Genomic DNA, 21,537 nt, shown 5'->3' with positions numbered 1-21,537 from the left:
CGGTACTGGGGCCTCTAGGCCAGGATAAGAGCCTGCCGAGGGGTTAGGCCGGTGCTGGGGCCAGCGAGGCCGGCATCGGAGCCTGCCGTGAAGCAAGGCCGGTACTGGGGCCTCCGAGGCCAGGATATGAGCTTGCCGAGGGGTTAGGCCGGTGCTGGGGTCAATGAGGCCGGCAGCGGAGCCTGCCGTGAGGCATGACCAGTGCTGGGGCCTCCGAGGCCGGAATCGGAGCATGCCGAGGGGTTAGGCCGGTGCTGGGGCCAGCGAGGCCGGCATCGGAGCCTGCCGTGAGGCAAGGCCGGTACTGGGGCCTCCGAGGCCAGGATAAGAGCCTGCCAAGGGGTTAGGCCGGTGCTGGGGCCAGCGAGGCCGGCATCGGAGCCTGCCTTGAGGCATGACCAGTGCTGGGTCCTCCAAGGCCGGGATCGGAGCCTGCCGAAGTGTTAGGCCGCTGCTGGGGCCAGCGAGGCCGGCATCGGAGCCTGCCGTGAGGCAAGGCCGGTACTGGGGCCTCTGAGGCCGGGATTGGAGCCTGTCGAGGGGTTAGACCGCTGCTGGGCCAGTGAGGCCGGCATCGGAGCCTGCCTTGAGGCAAGGCCGGTACTGGGGCCTCGAGGCCAGGATAAGAGCCTGCCGAGAGGTTAGGCCGGTGCTGGGGCCAGCGAGGCCGGCATCGGAGCCTGCCGTGAGACAAGGCCGGTACTGGGGCCTCCGAGGCCAGGATAAGAGGTTGCCAAGGGGTTAGGCCGGTGCTGGGGCCAGCGAGGCCGGCATCGGAGCCTGCCGTGAGGCAAGGCCGGTACTGGGGCCTCCGAGGCCAGGATAAGAGCTTGCCAAGGGTTTAGGCCGGTGCTGGGGCCAGCGAGGCCGGCAGCGGAGCCTGCCGTGAGGCAAGGCCGGTGTTGGGGCCTCCGAGGCCAGGATAAGAGCTTGCCAAGGGGTTAGGCCGGTGCTGGGGCCAGCGAGGCCGGCAGCGGAGCCTGCCGTGAGGCAAGGCCGGTACTGGGGCCTCCGAGGCCAGGATAAGAGCTTGCCAAGGGGTTAGGCCGGTTTTGGGGCCAACGAGGCCGGCATCGGAGCCTGCCTTGAGGCAAGGCCGGTACTGGGGCCTCCGAGGCCGGGATCGGAGCATGCCGAGGGGTTAAGCCGGTGCTGGGGCCAGCGAGGCCGGCATCGGAGCCTGCCGTGAGGCAGAGCCGGTACTGGGGCCTCCGAGGCCAGGATAAGAGCCTGCCGAGGGGTTAGGCCGGTGCTGGGGCCAGTGAGGCCGGCATCGGAGCCTGCCTTGAGGCATGACCATTGCTGGGGCCTCCGAGGCCGGGATCGGAGCCTGCCAAGGGGTTAGGCCGGTGCTGGGGCCAGCGAGGCCGGCATCGGAGCCTGCCTTGAGGCATGACCAGTGCTGGGGCCTCCGAGGCCGGGATCGGAGCCTGTCAAGGGGTTAGGCCGGTGCTGGGGCCAGCGAGGCCGGCATCGGAGCCTGCCTTGAGGCAAGGCCGGTACTGGGGCCTCTGAGGCCAGGATAAGAGCCTGTCAAGGTGTTAGGCCGGTGCTGGGGCCAGTGAGGCCGGCATCGGAGCCTGCCATGAGGCATTACCAGTGTTGGGGCCTCCGAGGCCGGGATTGGAATCCTGCTAAGGGGTTAGACCGGTGCAGGGGCCAATGGCCAGCATCGGAGCCTGGCGTGAGGCAAGTTCACTCCTGCGGCCTCCAAGGTCGGGACCAAAGCCAGCTTAGGGGTTTGACCGGTTCAGGGGCCAGCGAGACCAGAGCTGGGTCCTCCCATGAGGCAAGGCCGCTGCGTGAGCCAGCGAGGTCTGGATCAGTCCACTGAGTAGCCAGGCCACTACTGGGACCATCAAGAGTGAGATTGGTACTTGCAACGCAGCATGCACAGAGAAATATCGCAGAAAATATAAATCAGACGCTTCTCTTAATCAGCAATAACTAGGAGGAAAAGGGCAACAGGAAGAGGTTGAGCTATAGAAAGGGCCCTATAGTGAAGCAACTAATGTGACCAATCAGAGGGTATGTAATACTGGAGGACGGAGCCTCTTTAAAATGCAGGAGGTACATAAACAAATGTATCAAAGTAAATCACCAAAGAAGTGTGGGATGGAGGGAGGGGGAGGGAATGGGACGGGGGCTGGAGGAGGGCTAATTGGATGATGTGTGCTTGTATATCCTCTCAAGTCTTGTACTCCAATGTGATTGATATATGACTACAATGCACCAATTTAAAAAAATAAATTAATTAAAAAAAAAAAAGAATACCAGTTCTTAGGTGATTGAAGAATACGGTCCATATGGGAATATAAAAAAAGCATATAGGTGTGGTAACGGGTGTTAAAAAACAAACAAACAAACAAAAAAACTCCCGAGAAATCACCTTTGGGAGTCTTCAGGTTCCCATATTCATGTTTTTTTCCTGACTCTGAATGATCTGCTGAATTTTTTAAACCCAAGATTTGTGTTTACGTATCGTGTGCTGCCAGCATATTGATTGTAAAACAGCTGTTTCATATCTTCCTCGTTCCGTCTGATCTTGGCACTGTATTCTTCAGTTGAGTCTGAGTGAGTCAGGATTGTTCTGACCACCCCCGCTCCTTGCGAGTGTGTGTTGCACACTGATTCTTACTGTGCTGCCTTACTCTTCCTGTAGCAGTTAATTAGGTGAAGTCATAGAGGCTGAAGTTTGGCGTGCAGTTTACTCCTGACGTGTCACAGGAACGACACGGACTTGCTAACCTCTGTGTCATAGTAGCCTAGAATTGTATCAGAGTCGCCTCATGGAAATTGGAAGTGCAGGCGCTTGTGTTTAGTTGATTACATCTCAAGTAGTTTTGTCTTAAAAGTTCAGGTAAGAGAGGTCTTTTTTGTTGTTGTTTGACTTAAAAAATAATCTCCACAGTCTTTACACCTTGCTCGTGTAAAATAACTAGCTTTATCTTCCTTATGTTTAAAATGAGCACTGATAAGATAGTAGAAATTAGCAAATTCTGTGGGATTTATTTAATTCACTTGCAATGATCTAAGATCTTCATGTGAAAGGTACTTTGAAAGTGCGAATTATTGATCCATTTTCATTTTTCCTCACCCCAAGGGACGGAACCTGAAATAGCTACTTTCTTTATTCCACATGTCAAGACTGAGAAACTGAATATATACCATGATCACAACTTTTGAGATAGAATTGAATTGCTGTCATTGAAAGCAGCAGGACATCCTGCAACCGTTTAGAGAGCTGTTCTTAGTATAATCTTTTGTGTCGAGAGAAATATAACTATTCTTAGGTAATAGTGGCTCAAAATATAATGTATTGGCTTATGGCTCATAGTTGTAGAATTTATTAGTAATTTACTTTTTGTATTAAATAATATAGATTTAGGATTACAGTCATCTGCAGAGGTTCAAGTTCAATTATAGAATTCTCTGACAGAAAATTATGATTTATCAGTTTTTTCAATCAAAAAGGGAAGCATAAACATAAGTCAAGATGAGTTATCTGACAGTCCCAAAGAAGTTTTTATTTTTTTTTTTATGTTAAAAGTAGTTTTCAGCCAGGTGTGGTGGCACAGGCCTGAAATCCCTGTACTCGAGAGGCCGAGATGTGAGGATCGCAGGTTTGCTGCCAGACTCAGCACCTTACCCCCTCTGCAACTTAGTGAGACCCTGTTTCAGAATAAAAAATAAAAAAAGTCTCAGAGGTAGAGTGCCCCTGGGCTCAATCCCCAGTACCCCCCCCCTCACACACACACACACACACACACACACACAATTTTTTTTCTAGCATGCATGCTCTTTTTACATTTTGCTATAGTCGGTGTTGAACCCAGGCCCTCAGCTGTGCTAGGCAAGTGCTCTACCACCAACTACATACTGCTCTTTTTTTTTTTTTAACCAATATTGAAGATTGAGCCCAAGGTGGCTCTACCCCCAGAGCTATATCCCCAGTCCTTTTTCTTTATTTTATTTTTTTACTTTTTAAATTTTGAAACAAGGTCTCACTAAGTTGTTGAGACTGACCTCAAACTTTTCATCTTTTTAAATTTTTTTTTTTGTTTTGAGAGAGGATTTTGTTAAGTTGTCCAGAATGGCCTTGAACTTGGAATCCTCCTGCCTTGGCCTCCTGAGTAGCTGGGATTATAGGCTTGTACCATCATGCCAGGTGAAGCATGCTCTTTTTTTTTTTTTTTTTTTTTTTGGCGGTACTGGGGATGTAACCCAGGGTCATTCTATCTCTGAGCTATATACCCCCAGCCCTAGTTTTTATTCTTTATTTTGAAACAGGGTCTCACTGAGTTGCAAACAGGGCCTCACTAATTAGCTGAGGCTGTCCTGGAACCAGGATCCTCCTGTCTCAACCTCCCAAGTACAGGGACTGCAAGCGTGCACCACCCTGCCGGGCTAAGCAGGCTCTTTTAAATGCCTATTCTTTTCATTCCCTTAGTTTAGAAAGTTGGTACACCTCACTTGTGTTTCTTATGACAAAGAATAAAAGATTTTAATGGAAAGCAGCTGTTTTTTTTGTCCACCTCTCTTCCCTCAGCGGTTCTATTTCCCAAGGGATTTTTTATTTTTTTAGGTACTGGGGATGGAAGCCAGGGGCACTGTACCTCCGCACTACACCCCCAGCTCTATTTTTTAGTCTTTTTAATTTTTGGAACAGGGTCTCACTGAGTTGGGAAGGGCCTCGCTAAGTAGCTGAGGCTGTCTACAAACTGTGATCCTCTGGTCTCTGCCTCCTGAATACTGGGATTTCAAGAGTGCGCTACCATGCCTGGCTGGAGGGAAGCTTTTTTTTTTTTTTTTTTTTTTGGTGGTACTAGGGAAACTTTTTAAACTGTCTTTGGTTTTTCGGTTGGTTTTCTGCCTAACTCTAAAAAATGTACTTATTTTTTATTTGATGAACTGTTAAATAATATCTTTTTGGCTCTGCTTTGACACATTAGGATTTAGGTAGTTTACCTTCTCTTTCCTTGTCCCTACTTAAGGAGAGAATGATAGTTGTATTAAAAGTGAAAAAGAGCCGGGTGTAGTGGCGCACTCTTGTAACCCTGTATTTGGGAGGCTGAGACCCTGTTTCAGAAAATAAAGAACAAAAATTAGGGATAGGGGTGTAGCTCGGAGGTAGAATGCCCCTGAGTTCTATTCCTGGTACTGGGAAAAACAAAAAACAAAAAAACAAAAAAACCCAAAACCCAAAAAAGATGATTGGTTGCTTTTGTATTCTAAAGAATATGTTTAAACTTTTATTTCTTGCTCCTTCACATTTCAGCAGTGTTCTTGGTTTCCTGCTTTGCAAAACGAGGGTCTGAGTGCTTTTCTTCTAGTCCCTGACATCCCCTGTCCAGTTTTAGCTGGTTTTCCTTAGCTTCACTTCAGTTTCCATCTCAGTGGCTCAGGGTTACTAACGTTTACATTGTGTGGTACAGCTACCAACCATCTTCTGTGCTTTGTCTATAAGTAAAAGACCAACCAGCTGTGTAACTAAGTACTCAATGCCAGACCAGTCAGCAAGTTAGACTCAGGTTTCCTGCAAGTCCAGTGCCTTGATTCCTGGACTGCCCAATAACTCATAGTGTTCAGGTGAGATAGATTACATCTCCTTTTCTCTGCTAACATCTATTAGGTGATTCAAAGAATGTTACAAGCCGGGCAAGGTGGCCTACGCTTGTAATCACAGCATTCGGGAGGCTGAGACAGGAGGATCTTGGCTCATGGACAGCCTCACCTACTTAGTGAGGCCCTCTGCAACTTAGTGAGACCCTGTTTCAGACTACAGAATAAAAAATACGGCGGTGAGTATAGCTCGGAGGTCAGATGCCTCTGGGTTCCATCCCCAGACCCGCACACACACAAAATCAAAGAATGCTATATTTTAGTTACCTATGTATTTGATCTATGATTGTTTTATATAACTTTCTTTCTTTCTTTTTTTTTTTTTTTTTTGGTGGTACTGGGGTTCCTGGAAACCCTTCTCCGGGCTATACTCCCAGACCTATTTTATAGTTTTATTTGGAAACAGGGTCTCTTAAGCCAGCGTGATCCTCCTATTTCCGCCTCCCAAGCGCAGGGATTACAAGCTTGGGCCACCACGCCCGGCTAACTTTTTTTCTTTAAGGATTTTTGATCTGTTTGGTTTGTACTCATCTGCCACCCCATCTCTTTCTTGTTTATTTCTTTTTGCATTATCTTTACCCCTACTCCCAAGGGGTCCTGCACTCAGAAGAGGCGATGTGTCTGTGATTACTTTGCCATCTTTAACCTGGATTTATCTATTTTGTTTTTTCTCTTTTTGCAGTATGAGGGATGGAACCCAGGGGCATTCTACCTCCCAGCTAAACCCCCAGCCCTATTTTTCATTCTTTATTTTGAAACAGGGTCTCACTGAGTTGCAAAGGGCCTCACTAAGTAGTTGAGGCTGTCCGTGAACTGTGATCCTCCTGTCTCAGCCTCCCAAATGCTGGGATTACAAGTGGGCGTCACCACGCCTGGTGTCATCTATTTAGTTTTGCAGGGCTTGAAATCTATAAAGGTGTCCACTGTCTCAGACCTTTGAGTTTTCTGCCTTTTAATTATGGTTCGTATGTACTCATATGCGTATGAGCACATCATAGAATCTGTATTAAAAAGAAATTATAGTGTGTTAAAGATAAAAGAGATCATGGAGTTTGTCCTAGTTAACCTCTCTGCCTCATAGGACAGATGACTGAGGTCCACAGAGAGAGCATTCTGAGTAGTACTGCCTGTGGATTCAGTGTGGTAGCAGAATTCAAATGAAAGTTTTTTATGTCTTTCAATTGATTAATCTTGCTCTGATTCACAGTGCCTGACCAACTTTTTATTTTTCTCTTTTAATGGTACTGGGGATTGGACCCAGGGGCATTATACCTGTGAGTTACACTCCCAGTCCTATTTTTTATTTTTGAAATGGGGTGTTGCTACATGCTGATCTTAAACCTGTGAGCCTCCTGTCTCAGAAGTTCTGGATTACATACCTTTCACTGTGCCCAGCTATATCCCTCTCCAACTTTGAATCACATGACTTGCAGAAGTGAAAATTTTATCAGTATCATGCAGTTCTTTAGGAAGTTAGTAACAATCTTACTGGAGGAGTTCTGTTTATTCTAGAAGTTGTTTGTTGTCTTAAAAAAGATATAGGATGAAATTGAGCATAAATATTTTTGCTCAAATTCTTTTTCAAGGTACTTTACTCAGCTATCATTCACACTATCACAGTAATTACCCGACAACAGCATTCAGCTGTTAATAATCTCATACTTAAAAACCAAGGCAAAAGCACACAATTGTTTTTGAGACTTTTTTTGTATTTTCTTTAAAAAAGCCGAAGTTTGATAAGGCATGAATGATAGTTAAGAGATTAAATAGTGTCTTAGAAAACAGCACCACACTTAGCTTTTGTGTATATATATAGGGTATTAGATGCAGTTAAAAATCAAAGAAGAAAATAACACATGAGGGTGCTGGGGTTGTAGTTCAGGTGTAGCTTGAGGGTCTAGTGTGCTTGAGGTCCTGGGTTCCATCTCTAGTAACCCCTTCCCACCAAAGAGTGGAGAGAGGGGGAGGGACAGGGAGAGGGGAAATGAACACAGAAGCAGTTTAGATTTTTTTTTCCTGTGTGAAGTTCATACAATGACATTAAAATAATTATACATGTATGCCGGGCGTGGGGGCGCACGCTTGTAATCCCTGCGCTTGGGAGGCTGAGACAGGAGGATCACACAGGTTCAAAGCCAGCCTCAGCTACTTAGTGAGGCTCTCAGCAACTTAGTGAGACCCTGTTTCCAAATAAAGTATAAAACAGGTCTGAGAGTATAGCCCAGAGGTAGAAAACCCCCTGGGCTCCACCCCTAGTACCATCAAAAAATAAAAAATAAAAAATTAAATAATTATTCATGTAATATTAGGATAGTTGTAGCAAAAGAAATGGTGTCAAACTTGAAAGCCCCAGCCTGCTACAACTTAGAGGCCTGAAGAAGGAGTATCATAGGTATTCTGTAGCAGTTTTAGATGTTGGAGTGAGATCAGTTGATTAGACCAGCCAGGGTGTTTGGATTCATCTTATCAGCTTTCCATCCCAAATGGAGATGTCTTAATATAAACCAGAAGCTAGCATGACCCATAAGTAGTTTGGCAACATTTCAGCTTTAAACTAGACAATGTAGTGTTTAAATATAAATTTTGCTTAATGCTCTCAAGGGTTTAATGAGGTCATAGTTTTCTTTCACAGGCTGTCTGTAAGCATTGATAGTAGGCAATCTCATCACCCTTTGTCCGTACAGCCTTAAAACGATAGCAGAAACCACTGCTTTGTTATTATATATGGTACTTTAGACAATATCAATACTAATACAATACAGTATTAGTATTGATATTGTCTAAAATACTATTTAATTAATATTAAATTAAAAACATGCAAAAGGGAAGTACTGCTGTTAAAATATAATTTTTTGTGTGTATGGTACTTGGGATTGAATTTAGGGGCATTATATCTCTGAGTTACATGCCCAGCCCTATTTAATTTTTATTTTGAAACAGAGTTTCACTAAGCTGTTTAAGGCCTTGTTAAGTTCCTGAGGCTGGATGGGAACATGCAATCTTCCTGTCTCAGCCTTCCAAGCACTGGGATTACAGGTGTGTGCCACCACACTTGGCTTAGAGCATAACGTTTTAATTAAATAGTGTTAATATTTAGAGTGATGGTATTTTAACATAATTTACTTTGTTTTTACTTTAAAGAATTCAGAAAGAACTTGCAGAAATTACGTTGGACCCTCCTCCCAACTGTAGGTAAGTACTTCCTGGGTTTTTTAAACATTTTAATTTGTTTTTTTTTTTTTTTTTTTTTACTTGTATCTCTTGGAGAAGGTACATTTGAACTGCCGGTCTGATGTGTAATTGTTGTAATCTGACTGATAAGTAAAATCATCATTGTGATTTGGACATAAAAGACTGTGGAAGACAGTGGTAGAGGTTGTTTTCTGTGTAGAAATGGGATATTCAACATGAATGTTTGTGGTGGTGGAGTGCATTTGCTGAAAGTAGTATAGTACGATTAACAATAAGATAATGAAATTACAGGATAACAAATGCGGAGTGGTGTCAGGGTTTTAAACGATTTAATGGCTGAACAATAGTGTGGCTGAAATATCTGCTATTTGATAATTATTCAGTTGTCTTGTTGGAAATTGATTTTAAGAAGTAGAGGCACATTAAACAGTGCTTTTTCATGGTTTACATTTTTCTCATGGTCATTGGTTGTGACTAAGAAGGGGGGTGATTTGAGGCAATGATGTTAAATATTAAGTATTCTCCCTTTATGGGCCTCATACCCCCAATATTTTGGTCATTGTTTACAAAAAGAGAGGACAATTTTTTTCTTGTTTACACTAAGAGGAAATTAAAGTTTTCTCCTAGAAATGATTAATGTTATACAAGTACATAAAGGAAGAGGAGAAAAGTAACTTACCACCTTATACTAGATCTTGGGTCTGGTGTAATAGTTGGAAGATGGCTGTTTGATAAATGTGTGTGTGTGTGTGTGTGTGTGTGTGTGTGTGTGCGCGCGCGTGCGCATGCGTGTGTTTCTAGAGATTGAACCCAGGAACATTCTGCCTCTGAGCTACAACCTCAGCTCTGTTTTTACTTCTCACTGAGTTGTAGAAGGCCTTGCCCCTTGCTGAGGCTGGCTGTGAATCTGTGATACCTCTTGTCTCAGCCTTTTAAGTCCTGGGATTACAAATGTGTGCCACCATTCCCAGTGCATGATTTTTTCCCCCCTTATTGTCGTATTGGGAATTGAACCCAGGGGCATTCTACCTCTGAGCTATATCTCCAGCCCTTTACTTTTTTATTATTGAAACAGGGTCTCACTAAGTTTCTGAGAGTCTTGCTAAGTTGCTGAGCCTGGCCTTGTACCTATGATCCTCCTGTCTCAGCCTTCCAAGTACTGTGAATGCACGTGTATTACTATGCCTTGCTATTGGAGTATCTAAGACATTTATTTCTGTTTTTGTTTATTTTTTATCATTATTATTATCATTATTATTATTATTATTATTATTATTATTATTATTATTATGCAGGTTTGGGGATGGAACCCAGGAATATTTGACCTCCGAGATACACCTCCTGCCCTATTTTTTTTTTTTCTTTATTTTGAAACCAGGTCTCACTGAGTTGCAGAGGGCCTCACTAAGTAGCTGAGGCTATCTGCGAACCAAGATCCTCCTGACTCAGCCTCCCGAATGCTGGGATTACAAGCACATGCCCCGGCTATTATTGTTGTTGTTGTTTTGTTAATGGAGATTGAACCCAGGGCCATTCTGCCTTGAACTATACACTCCTATCCCTCTTTGGTTTTCATTTTGAAATAATCTAAGTTGCTGAACGTCTTAAATTGATGAAGCTGGCCTTGAACTTGCAGTCCTCCTGTCTCAGCCTTCTAGGCACTGCGATTAAGGGCATGTGCTGCCTCACCTGGCATGTTTTGATAGGAGGTCAGTGGTGGAACCAAGTCAACATGGAAGTTTTATAATTTGAATTGCTAGTCATATGCATTAAAGGTGAGCAGGCCGATAAAATGAAAGTGTGCCCATCATTGAATGTAGGTAGAATTTAATATTTGGCATGGTTTATGAATTTTGCTGATCTTATTTTCATGTGAAAATAAAGATAATAACTCTATGTAGTAATGAAAGTTAGAATTTTGCAGATATTGATAAATGGCTAGTTGGCAACTAGGTTGTGCAGGAAAAATTCTAATAAGACAACATGTTTGTGGTGACTCTAATGTTCTTTACAGGAGAGTTATGTACAGTATAGAAACTGGTAGTAGTAATGTTCAACTGGTGTTTCACTTAAAATGACAGGCTACACTTAAACCACCAGTGCTCTTTATACACACATGTGGTCTGCTGTTTCACTTATGATCTTAATAATTAAGAGACGTTTATTTTAGAACTTTTGTCCAGTCTTGGGGAAAGATGACTGCCTGTCTGTAGGCAAGGGCAAAAGTCCATGACTTAATATTTAAGAGCAGAATGATCTGGGACCTGCATGCACGGGGTGAACTGGAAGAGAGCGTCAGATTCGTCCACCAGTGCTAAAGGGAAATCTTTGTCCAAAGCGAGGGCTGGTTTCTGAAGAGTGGCTCAGCTGTTCATTGCTTGATCTGCTGATATTTTGCTGGAAGGCTCCAGTTTGCAGGCCTGTAGAGCCCAGCATGTGTAGCCTTTGGAGGTCTGCAGCATGGGGGCTGCATTAGCTGAAATGCAGAGGTGGGGTGGGGTATGGCCGGGGCTGGTGCTTGGATCTGGACTGTCCCCAGCGTCTTTTGTGCTCAGGGGTGGGGCTCTGGGGCAGTGGGTGGGTCTGGAGGCTCTGACAGTAGCAGTGAGTCAATCCCTTGATGGCTGCTTGGGCTCCTAGGAGGTAGGGCCCAGGTGGAGGTGGTAAGCTACTGCGTGTTTTCCTGGAAGAGTTTGTCTCTCTCCTTCCCGCTGCCAGGAGCTGAGTAGCTTTCCTCTACAACACCCCTCTGCCATGATCTTCTGCCCCCTTTGATGGTCAGGCCTAAAGAGGCAGAGCTGGCTGAACATGTCCTCTGTAAATCAGCCAAGCACATCTCCTCCTCTGAGCCTTTCTGCCAGGTGTTTGGTCCCAGTGATGAGACGCTGACTCACCCAGTCCAGAATGTCCCCGAGCGAGAAGTAGAACTGAAGGCTTCAGAGTCAGGCCCCGGCTCCCCTGGCTAACGCGGGGCAGCACCAGTTCTCTGTGAGGTACTTGTCCTCTTTTCTAGCTCACGGTAAATGGTGGGCCTTCTCCTCCAAGCCCGTGTGTCACTTAAGTGAATGCCTGGTAGCAGCACAGTTCATTGCTGATACTAAACAGTGTGTGGTCTGATTTTACAAACAGCTGGAATTTGAAGTAGGGGAAAAAAGGACAAATTTATGTTTTATGAGGAGGCAAACAAAAAATTAAATTTATTCTTTTGCATTGGTGTCAAATCCTTTAGAAGCCAGACGTGGTGGTGCTCATAATCCCAGTCCTTGGGAGGCTGAGACAGGAGGATTGCACGGGTTCAAAGCCAGCCTCAGCTACTTAGGCTCTCAGCAACTTAGTGAGACTCTGTTTCCAAATAAAATATAAACTAGGTCTGGGAGTATAGCCTGGAGGTAGAAAGTCTCTGGGTTCCACCCCCAGTACCACAAAAAAATTAAAAAAAAAAAAAAACAAAACCCAAAAACACTTTAGAAAATTTCTAAAATTCATATATTTTCTTTTAATAATTTCTTAATACAATGGAATAAATCTTTTTGAATTAACTATAAATTTGAGTGTTTAAAGGGCAGTTTGGGGACCATCCAAATGGCTTAGACTATCTACCAGTGACTTTAGTCTTACAGTGCCAAAATAACCTCATCATGAGTTAGCTTTGTCAGACATGGTGGCGCACACTTGTAATCCCAGTACTTGGGAGGCTGAGACAGGAGGATCGCAGGTTTGTGGCAGCCTAAGTAACTTAGTGAGGCCTTGTTTCAAATAAAAAGTAAAATAGGATGACATCGCGACTCAGAGAAGAACCCCAGGGTTCAATCCCCAGTGCCCACCCCCCACAAGTCGGCTTTGCCTGAAAGGTAACATGGACCCCAAACATAGTAGTGTAAGTAGCCTCCAGTACTTAGGGAGCACACTCATTCTTTTCTTAATTTTATCTACATTAGGGGGAACTTAATAATTCATTATGTGGTATATGGTAAAAATAGGAGTAAAAATCTACTATATATTTATGGAACGTGAATCCTAAGATAGTATTTTGAACATGTCATGAGGTACAGAGTGTTTTAAATACTAAATTCAGAGGTTATATAGATTGTGTCAGGTATATAAATATAGATGCTATAAGGCATTTAATAAATGCTTATCAAACTTATCATATAGGAGTTATCTAAAATTTATCCTTTTACCTTCCTCAAATTATGTATTACCAGCTGTATATACCTTTCAAGTGGGAAAAGCACTTGCGACGTTATTTGACAGTTCTTCCAGCGTTCATGCTTTCTGGGACATGGGCCTGTTGTTGGTGCTGACGGAATCTGTGCACAGAGAAACAGAATTGTGCACGGTTTCTGACTCCGTCCTTCTCCATGCTTGAAATAGTCTTTCATTCCCCATGTGATGTCATTTTAAGGAGCGATATTTTGGAGTGTGGCATGACCAGATTTAGTAATCAGATGGCTGGGGACTCCTGACTATGGATTTTGGAGATTTGGGTAAACTTGGTGGAGCAAATGATTAGTCTTCTGTGTAGAGGGTAGTTGAAGGTGGATGTTCAATTGGACATGTTTGTTCAACTGGACATATATTTTCAGATTTACCCAGTGGCCAGCCCCAGCTTGAGATTTTTAACAGTCTGTGAGTAGATCGTATATTTTGGTAACTAGGTAACTAATTATGCAGGCTTAAATTGATATTTATATCTTTGATTTGAACCCAGGACATTTTTTCTTTTCTTTTCTTTTTTTTTCCGGTACTGGGAATTGAACATTCTATCTCTGGGCTATACCCCCAGCCCTATATTTTTATTTTTTATGTTGAAACAGAGTCTCACTAAATTACGGAGGGCCTCATTAAATAGCTGAGGCTGGCTGGGAACCTGCAATCCTCCTGTCTCAGCCTCCCAAGTACTGGGATTATGAACGTGAGGCACCACACCCGGCTGAACCCAGGGTGTTCTCCCTTCAAGCTACACTTCCAGCTCTATTTTATTTTTATTTTGAAACAGAGTCTTGCAAGGTTGATGAGAGTCTCACTACTTTCTAAGGCTGTTCTTTCTATGATCCTACTGTCTCAGCCTCCCAAGTACTGGGATTACAGGTGTGCCACCCTGTTTGGCTGATATTTATATCTTTGTGGCATTATTTATTTTTATATTTAAAAAGTGTTTTTTATTGGTGCATTGTAGCCACGCATCTTAATGGAGTACAAGATGGTGGAGGCGTACATGCACACCTCACTCAACTAGCCCATACCCAGTTCCCACCCCATTCCCTCCCCCCTCCCTCCTTCTCATGTTTGGCCTAGGGATTGACTTAGATTCAGCACTAACTTTATAAGTTAGATGTACATAGGTACTGTTAGGATTGCTACCCTGTGTTCTGATGGAGGCTCGGAAAGGAGGGGAAATTTTTGCTTTACGGATCCCTAGGAGGCTTAAACATTTTTTTTTTTTAAGTGCTTATGAGAGGATAGGGTGGAGTTGAAGTACATTTTGTCATATTAAGAGATAAAACTATGATGGATAAGAATGTCTTTATGTTTGACAAAGCAGCCAGTCAGAGATTAATAGGAAAGCCCATGGATAGGGCCAGGGAAATAATACAATAAACATTTTTTAAAGAATGTGTAAGGTGCTGGTTTGCTCAAAAAACAAGTGCCTATGCTGCCAGGTAAAGTAATAGAGTCAGCTGGATAAGGAGTAGGCGGAGACCCATACTCATTCCACATTCAGCAGATGTTTCCTCAGGGCCAGTAAGTATGTGATCCGCGCTATGCTGGAATTATGAACAAGACAAAAGGAATCTGCAGCTTTTGGGAGCTTGTGTTTCGGGTGTGAAGGCAGATTGGGAATTGTTTCCAAACAAAACAAAACAACAAACTGCCTTTGTGGAAAAGAGGAAAAGTGAACAGACACAGTCATTGCTATGAGGAAAACACACAAGGAAAGAGTCTTAGAGTGGAGGGTCTCCTCTAGAGGGGACGGGAGGCTTTCCTAAGGAGGTGACGTCTTAACTGAGAAGGAAGGAAAGAAAGTACACTGGATGCAGGTGTAGAGGACTGAGGACTCGCACCGCTCGCGGAGGTTCTGACGCAGATGCAGTCATCCCTCAGCGGCTGCTGGTGCCAGGACGCTCCCCTCCCCCAGGGCTGCCATGATCCACAGATGTCCAGTCGCCAACAGGCGGCACAGTGTTCGCCTCTAACCTCTGCATTTTTTCCCGTACACTTTAAATCATCTCTAGATTAGGCATAATACTTAATATAGTGTAAAGTAGTTCTATGATATCCTGTAGGGAATTGTAAGAAAAAAGTATATGCATCAATACAGACATTTTTTTTCTGATATTTTCAGTCTTGGGCTGGTTGAATCCTTGGATGTAGAACTTGTGGTTATGGAGGAACAGCTGCACACACTCAGGTTATTCCTGGTGTTCCGAGAAGTGTGGGGTGGCTGGATTGAAGGAGGGTGGGAGTGGGCAGGAAAATGCTGTAACACTAAATAAGGTTGTAAATCAAGTAGAGATAGGCTTTATGAAGATTGTTTTGAGTTGGGCGTGGTGGCGCACACTTGTAATCCCAGCATTTGGGAGACTGAGACAGGAGGATCAGGGTTCACGGCCAGCCTAAGCTACTTAGTGAGGCCCTCTGCAACTCAGTGAGACCCTGTTTCAAAATAAAGAATAAGCTGGGCGTGGTGGCGCACGCTTGTAATCCCCGCGCTTGGGAGGCGGAGACAGGAGGATTGATCGTGCAGGTTCAAAGCCAGCCTCGCTGGCTTAAGAGACCCTGTTTCCAAATAAAAATATAAAAACATAGGTCTGGGAGTGTAGCCTGGAGGTAGAAGGGCTTTCAGGGACCCCAGTACCACCAAAAAAAAAAAAAAAAGATTGTTTTGGCTGCTAGACTGGAGGGGTGGGTGTACATCTGGAGGCTGATAGTCATCGGGCGAGAGGGAAGATAATCTGGATTGGGTGGTAGCAATGGAGATGAAAAGAGCCTAATATGAGGTATACTTTTTGAAGGAAAATTGACAGGATTTGCTGATGGTTAAATGGCAGAATTGGGGATGTTAGAGGGAAAAAAAAGTCATGAGGTTGGTTTTGAGTCTGTTGGGGAAATGGTGCTTATTTTGAGATGGAGAAGATTTATGTGAGAGAGGTGGCCTGGTGGAAAGGATCAGGAATTTTTTTCTGGATTTGTTAACTGAAATGTCTGTGAGATTTCCAACATGGTGAATGTGGATTTGGAGCTCACTGGAAAGCTGGACATGACAGTTTGAAATTGTCATCATAAAATACTTAAATGTTGTGTGTGGAAAGAGCGGAGCAAAAGATGATTGAAAGCCAGTTGTCTGAAACGCTGGCACTCCAAGATAAGTGGACCAGAAGCCAGCAGAGACGGAGGAGTCGTCCAGGAGGCAGGAAAGCCAGGTGAGAGGTTCCCACGGAGCGAGAAAGCCAGTGCTCTGTTCTTAGTGAGTACGTCTAAAACCTGTCTCCAATGAAGTTGTCAGGCGAGTAATAACAGAATAAGATTGTGATTACTCACTTGCCAGGATAAGTAAGTACAGTCGAGCTGGTTGCATTGAAATTTCAAGAGTAATTTTTTTGTAACTCTCCAAGATTATCTGTAGTGGATATAACACTACAGGCTCCATAGCTTGGGCTCAGGAGGGAAGGGTCTCCCTTTAGAGGCAGGGATCTCCCCATCGGAATGTTGCCCCGTCGACCTCAGGGGCTTCAGGATGCCTTTGAAAACGCACAGGTCCTGAAGTATATGTGTTTTTTTTTATAGTCTATTTCTCTTCATTATAGTCTATACTCTTCATTTTAACCACTAAGAAGGAGCTGTAGGAGTGTTAGGTCTGAGACAGAAAGGTTACCCTCAGTGCCAGGCAGGGCGTGTGTTTTCAGACATTTCCTGTGGATGTGTGGACCTACTGTCTCAACTGCCTGCGTGCCGTGTGCGAGGTCAAATAGGGATAGCAGGAATGGAAAGCCTTTCTTCGCATGCGTGCACGTGCACAGCCTCTTCTCTCTTTAGACTTAAAGGTCTCCATTTAGACTTAAAGGTGTGTCTTCAGTCTCACTCCAGTCTATAATTTTCTCTATTCTCGGTGCACCCACAGCACCTGTTAGATGTGGACTGTACAGCAGTATAACACAGAGTTGTCTTCTGGAGATACTGCCTGGGTTACATATGCTGTATGTGTTGTATCCTGGTCTAGTTATACGACTCCTGGGCCTCATAAGTGTGAAATATTCACCGTAGTGCCTGACATTAAAGGTTCAATAATTATTGGTTGTTTATACTGTTGTTATTTAAAAGCTGGCATTCATTTGGGGGTGTGTGAAGGAATATGACATGTATTTTTATTATTAATATGATATGTTGCATATAATAGACATTTAAAATTTTTTTTACACAATTACTAAGGCAGAGAACTTCTGAGTGTTTTATTTTTGTGGTAGATGCTGTACCTTCTGCCTGTGCCTTGTTACTAGATTGCTTAGTTGCCTGTGTGTGTGTGTGTGTGTGTGTGTGTGTGTCTGTCTGTCTGTCTCTCTCTCTCTCTCTTTTTTTTTTGCGGGTCTGGGGATGGAACCCAGGGGCATTCGGCCTCTGAGCTACACCCCCTGCCCTATTTTTTATTCTTTATTTTGAAACAGGGTCTCACTGAGTTGCAGAGAGCCTCACTAAGTAGCTAAGGCTGGCCGTGAACCGCGATCCTCCGGTCCCAGCCTCCGGAATGCTGGGGTTACAAGCATGTGCCGCCACGCCCGGCTTTGCCAGTATCTCTTGGTAAAGGTGTTGCATTTTTGTCTGGATGGTGTCTTCCCAGCTGGGCTGATATTAATAATAAAAGCGAGATGATTAGAAAATTCATTAGGAGGTTGCATTTACTCTTTCATCATCAGATTAATTCATTAGTTTTTATGTTTACAAAACTCATCAATTAGGTTATGTTTATTGCCAGCTAAATATTTTTCTTAAATGAAATCTTGTTTTTTTAAATATTATTTATACTCAGTATGAGGTACTGTGCTTCATTTTCATAGGTTATGTAAATTGTACGAGTCTTAGATCTCTTCGCCGAGCCTACCACCATCAAATTAAGAATAAGTTTTTGAAAGGATATCTCCTACTTAAGCCAAAAACCACTCTGTACAATGCATTTGTAAACAGGTGTCTAATAGGTTTGCTAGTATTTCTTTAGAATTTGAGCATAAATTTTGTTTTTAAGCTCATACAGATTCCTGAGGGGAAAATAAACACATTTTTAAACGTCATTTCCAGTTGTGGTTGTTGTTTCTGACAGCATTGTCAACAGGCATCCATAGTTCTGCGTTCACAGCCGCCTCGGCTTCGGAAGCAGATCATCCACAAGGGCTCAGGCAGCGCGACGCCACTGTAGGAGAACGCCTCTGGTTTTAGGAGTTTACAGTCTTGACTGTTGAAAAGCAAAGCTGCTGGTTTGCGACAGAGAAGAACATTGGGAAGCCTAGATGGCAGTGTGGCGGAGTGGTAAGACAGTTGATTTCGGAGTCTTACTCATTTATTCATCCCAAACCTGCGGAGCACTTTCTTCTCAGTGGAGTCAAAACCCTTGAGTTTTAGTATAAGACCTGTCACTGTGAAGCCGATGTGGTGGCACATGTGTGTAATCCCAGTACTTGGGAGGCTGAGACAGATCATAGGTTTGAGGCCAGCTGTAGCAATTTAGCAAGACGTTGGGAACTTAGCAGGAACCTATTTTTTAAAAAAATTATACACACACACACACACACACACACACACACACACACACAATTTTTTTTAAGAAGGACCTGGAGCTGTAGCTCAGGCAGAATGCCCCAGGGTTTGATTCCCTGTAAACCCCTCCCCCTCAAAGTGATCTGCCACTGTGAAATTGAGGATGTCCTTTTCCTTTCCTGAATATGCTATCTACCTAATAGGGCCAATGATGCAAACTTTAGAACACTAAAACATCGTTTGGATATTAAGTTATATAATGCTATATCCTTTGGAAGGGCAAGTCAGATCATTTTCCCTTTGGGTTCCCCTTACAATGGCCTGTGAAAACGATCAGGCCCCACTCGATCTCTCTGACCTCGCTCCTGTGGCCTGGCCTGCTGCGCGCCTTCGCCCGCAGGCTTCCTGCACTGGTGCCTGCCCCGCCCCCCCATTGCTCCTTCTGAACTGCTTCAGACTCCCCCTCGCCTGCAGCTGCTGCTCCACTGAAGCCTCCTGTCAGTTAGGCTTGCTCTCACCACCCTACGGGAGGTTACTCAGCTTATTCTGCTATTTCTTTCCCCAGGAGGTCGCACCTTCTAATGTAACACCTTGCCATTCTGCAGGTCATGTGTTCTCTCCCCTTAGAATGTGAGTGTCCTGAAGGCACTGACAGCGTGACCAGTGCCCCGAGCATGTACGTGTTCAGCAGGTTGCGCTCCGTCAACATATAATGGCGGCAACATTAGCTTCCCCAAGCCTCCTTCATTTCCACACGTACCTCTCCTTAAGTCTGATGGTTTGGAAAGTTGTTCTTAATATGATTGGGTGTTACTCTTACACAAATAAGGTCTGTTGCATCATAGTAGTAGTAATAGTAGTAGTAGTAGTAGGTTACAACTTTTATATTTTCTAGTACAGCAGTTTGCAAATCCAAAATGTGCACCGAAACAGAAGGACTTATTTGTTGAGTGTGTGGAAATGTGTTTTAAATAGTTTGTACATTCTTTGCTTCCTACTAATCAAATGCCACAGGGACGACAGCCTCTATGGTTATAATACTAGACTCATTTTTTTTTTTTTTTTTTGGTGGTACTGGGGTTCCTGGAAGCCCTTCTACCTCCGGGCTACACTCCCAGACCTATTTTTACATTTTTTTATTTGGAAACAGGGTCTCCTAAGCCAGCACGCGCAGCTGGCTTCTAACCTGCGCGATCCTCCTGTCCCTGCCTCCCAAGTGCTGGGATTACAAGCGTGCGCCACCACCCCTGGCTTCAAGACTCATGGTTTAGATGATCACATACTGTTGACAGTATACTGTGTAGACGGGTATCAGTTTGTCATATTGAAAAATGAAGTAATTCTACTAATTCACCAGTCTTTTTGCTGAGAACAATTTAATTTTTATTGTTAAAGTGGCATTAGATTAATAAATTGGGTAAATAACCAGTTAAAATCCCCAAGGTCTTTATAATTTGTTGTTACTGCTTAACTTAAAAACAGTTATCACCGAGTAGAAACATTCTAAAGATTCAGTAACTGCTGAAGTTAAATGTAACTGTAAAGAAAAATTTCGAAGGCCATTGTCCTCCTTAGCTTTTTTGGTGAACAGAATTACTTACCTGCTGCGCGATGGCCAGCGATACGGACGGTTTCAGGGCCGATGATAACGGCGTTTGTGAGCACTTACATGCACCAGGTCTTGTGTCTTATGCTCACAGGAGTGCTGGAATGGCAGATATTACAGTTTCATTTTCCAAATAAAAACTGTTCCTGACTTAATTATGGTTTGGGTTTTGAGTGTGGGTCTTGTCCCAGTCTAGGGGCAGATGTGCGATACCTTCAGAGCTGGAAAGTCACGGCAGCTCCTGGCCGGCCATCTGCTCTCTGGGGGACGGCCGGCACTCTACAGTGGGCTGCGTGGCAAAGCCGCGCCTCTCAGGAGGCTAGGTGTGTGAAGCGCATCTGACTTATGGTATTATCGACTTTCAGCGGGGTTACCGGCACACAGTCACAACTCCATCCTATTTCATGGCACAACTGCGTGTGTGTTCCCTCCCTGAGCCTCAGCTTCCTGTCAGCCCTCAGCTCTTGGGCACTCTACATTATTTCTTCCTCTTTCACCCCCAGCTTCCTCCTGGTTTATAAATTTTTAATTAGAGATTCTGAATAGTCTTTAAAGAGCAACACATATTCCTTTTCAAGTAATAGATGCAGGGGAATGAATTATTAAGAATAATATGGTTTTATGACTCAGCAAAAATCTCTCCTACGACGAGTAAAGTCCTAATCATGTTGGCAAGCACGTCACCTTCTTTCCAACTTCTGAATACCTTTGTGGCATTTGAAAAACCTGAAACCAGTTGCCTACAACTATTTCTTTTTCTTGTCCTTAGGGCTAAAATGATGAACAATTTGGACGTACTATGATAAAGCAGATTTTGTTCCATCTCATGCCAGTTTAGAGAATACTTTACCTTTTATGTGAGCATTATGATGCCCCAGGATTTATTTCTCTTTATTTTGCATATTTATTCATTTTCATTTAGTAATTTAACTCCTACTGCATATCAGTGACATAGCCATGATTTTCTCTCCCTGTTCCAACCATAGGATTTTAAAAAATGTGCAGCGTTTAATCTCGTTTTATAATACCAATTAAAGTGTAGTCTTGATAGGAAAACATAACTTGATTTTCATTAGAATAAAACATTGTTGCCTGGCGTGGTGGTACACACTTGTAACCCAGCATTTGGGAGGCTGAGGCTGGAGGATCGCAGTTCGCGGACAACCTCAGCTGCTCAGTGAGGCCCTCCGCAACTTAGTGAGACCCTGTTTCAAAATAAAGAATAAAAAGTAGGGAGGGGCTGTAGCTCAGGGGTCGAATGCCCCTGGGTTCCTTCCGCACACCTGCAAAAAAAAAAAAAAAAAAAAAAAAAGTTGTTAAATGGGAGAGGTTTTAAAACAGTCTTAGTTTTAAAAAATAATTAGCTACTT

The 21,537-nt window shown here is 43.9% G+C and overlaps 1 protein-coding gene across 3 annotated transcripts in view; it reads left to right on the top strand.

Moving 5' to 3' along the window:
* The window catches only part of LOC308276452 (ubiquitin-conjugating enzyme E2 E2), a gene marked incomplete at both ends in the record, with an annotated part of 621,585 nt that overhangs the window by 10,817 nt on the left and 589,231 nt on the right, over positions 1-21,537 (top strand). Inside the window, one exon of one of the 3 annotated variants that reach the window (XM_080715230.1) lies at positions 8,764-8,814. The exons of the other annotated variants lie outside the window; for them this stretch is intronic. Coding sequence (XP_080571356.1) covers positions 8,764-8,814 — 51 coding nt within the window. The remainder of the gene's footprint in view (positions 1-8,763; positions 8,815-21,537) is intronic. 3 annotated transcript variants of the gene reach the window in all.

This window comes from Muscardinus avellanarius, assembly GCF_963383645.1.
Source record: "Muscardinus avellanarius genome assembly, chromosome: 18".
NCBI lineage: Eukaryota > Metazoa > Chordata > Mammalia > Rodentia > Gliridae > Muscardinus > Muscardinus avellanarius.
Note: the sequence above shows the minus strand (reverse complement) of the source record. Positions and strands in the feature narration are given on the sequence as shown.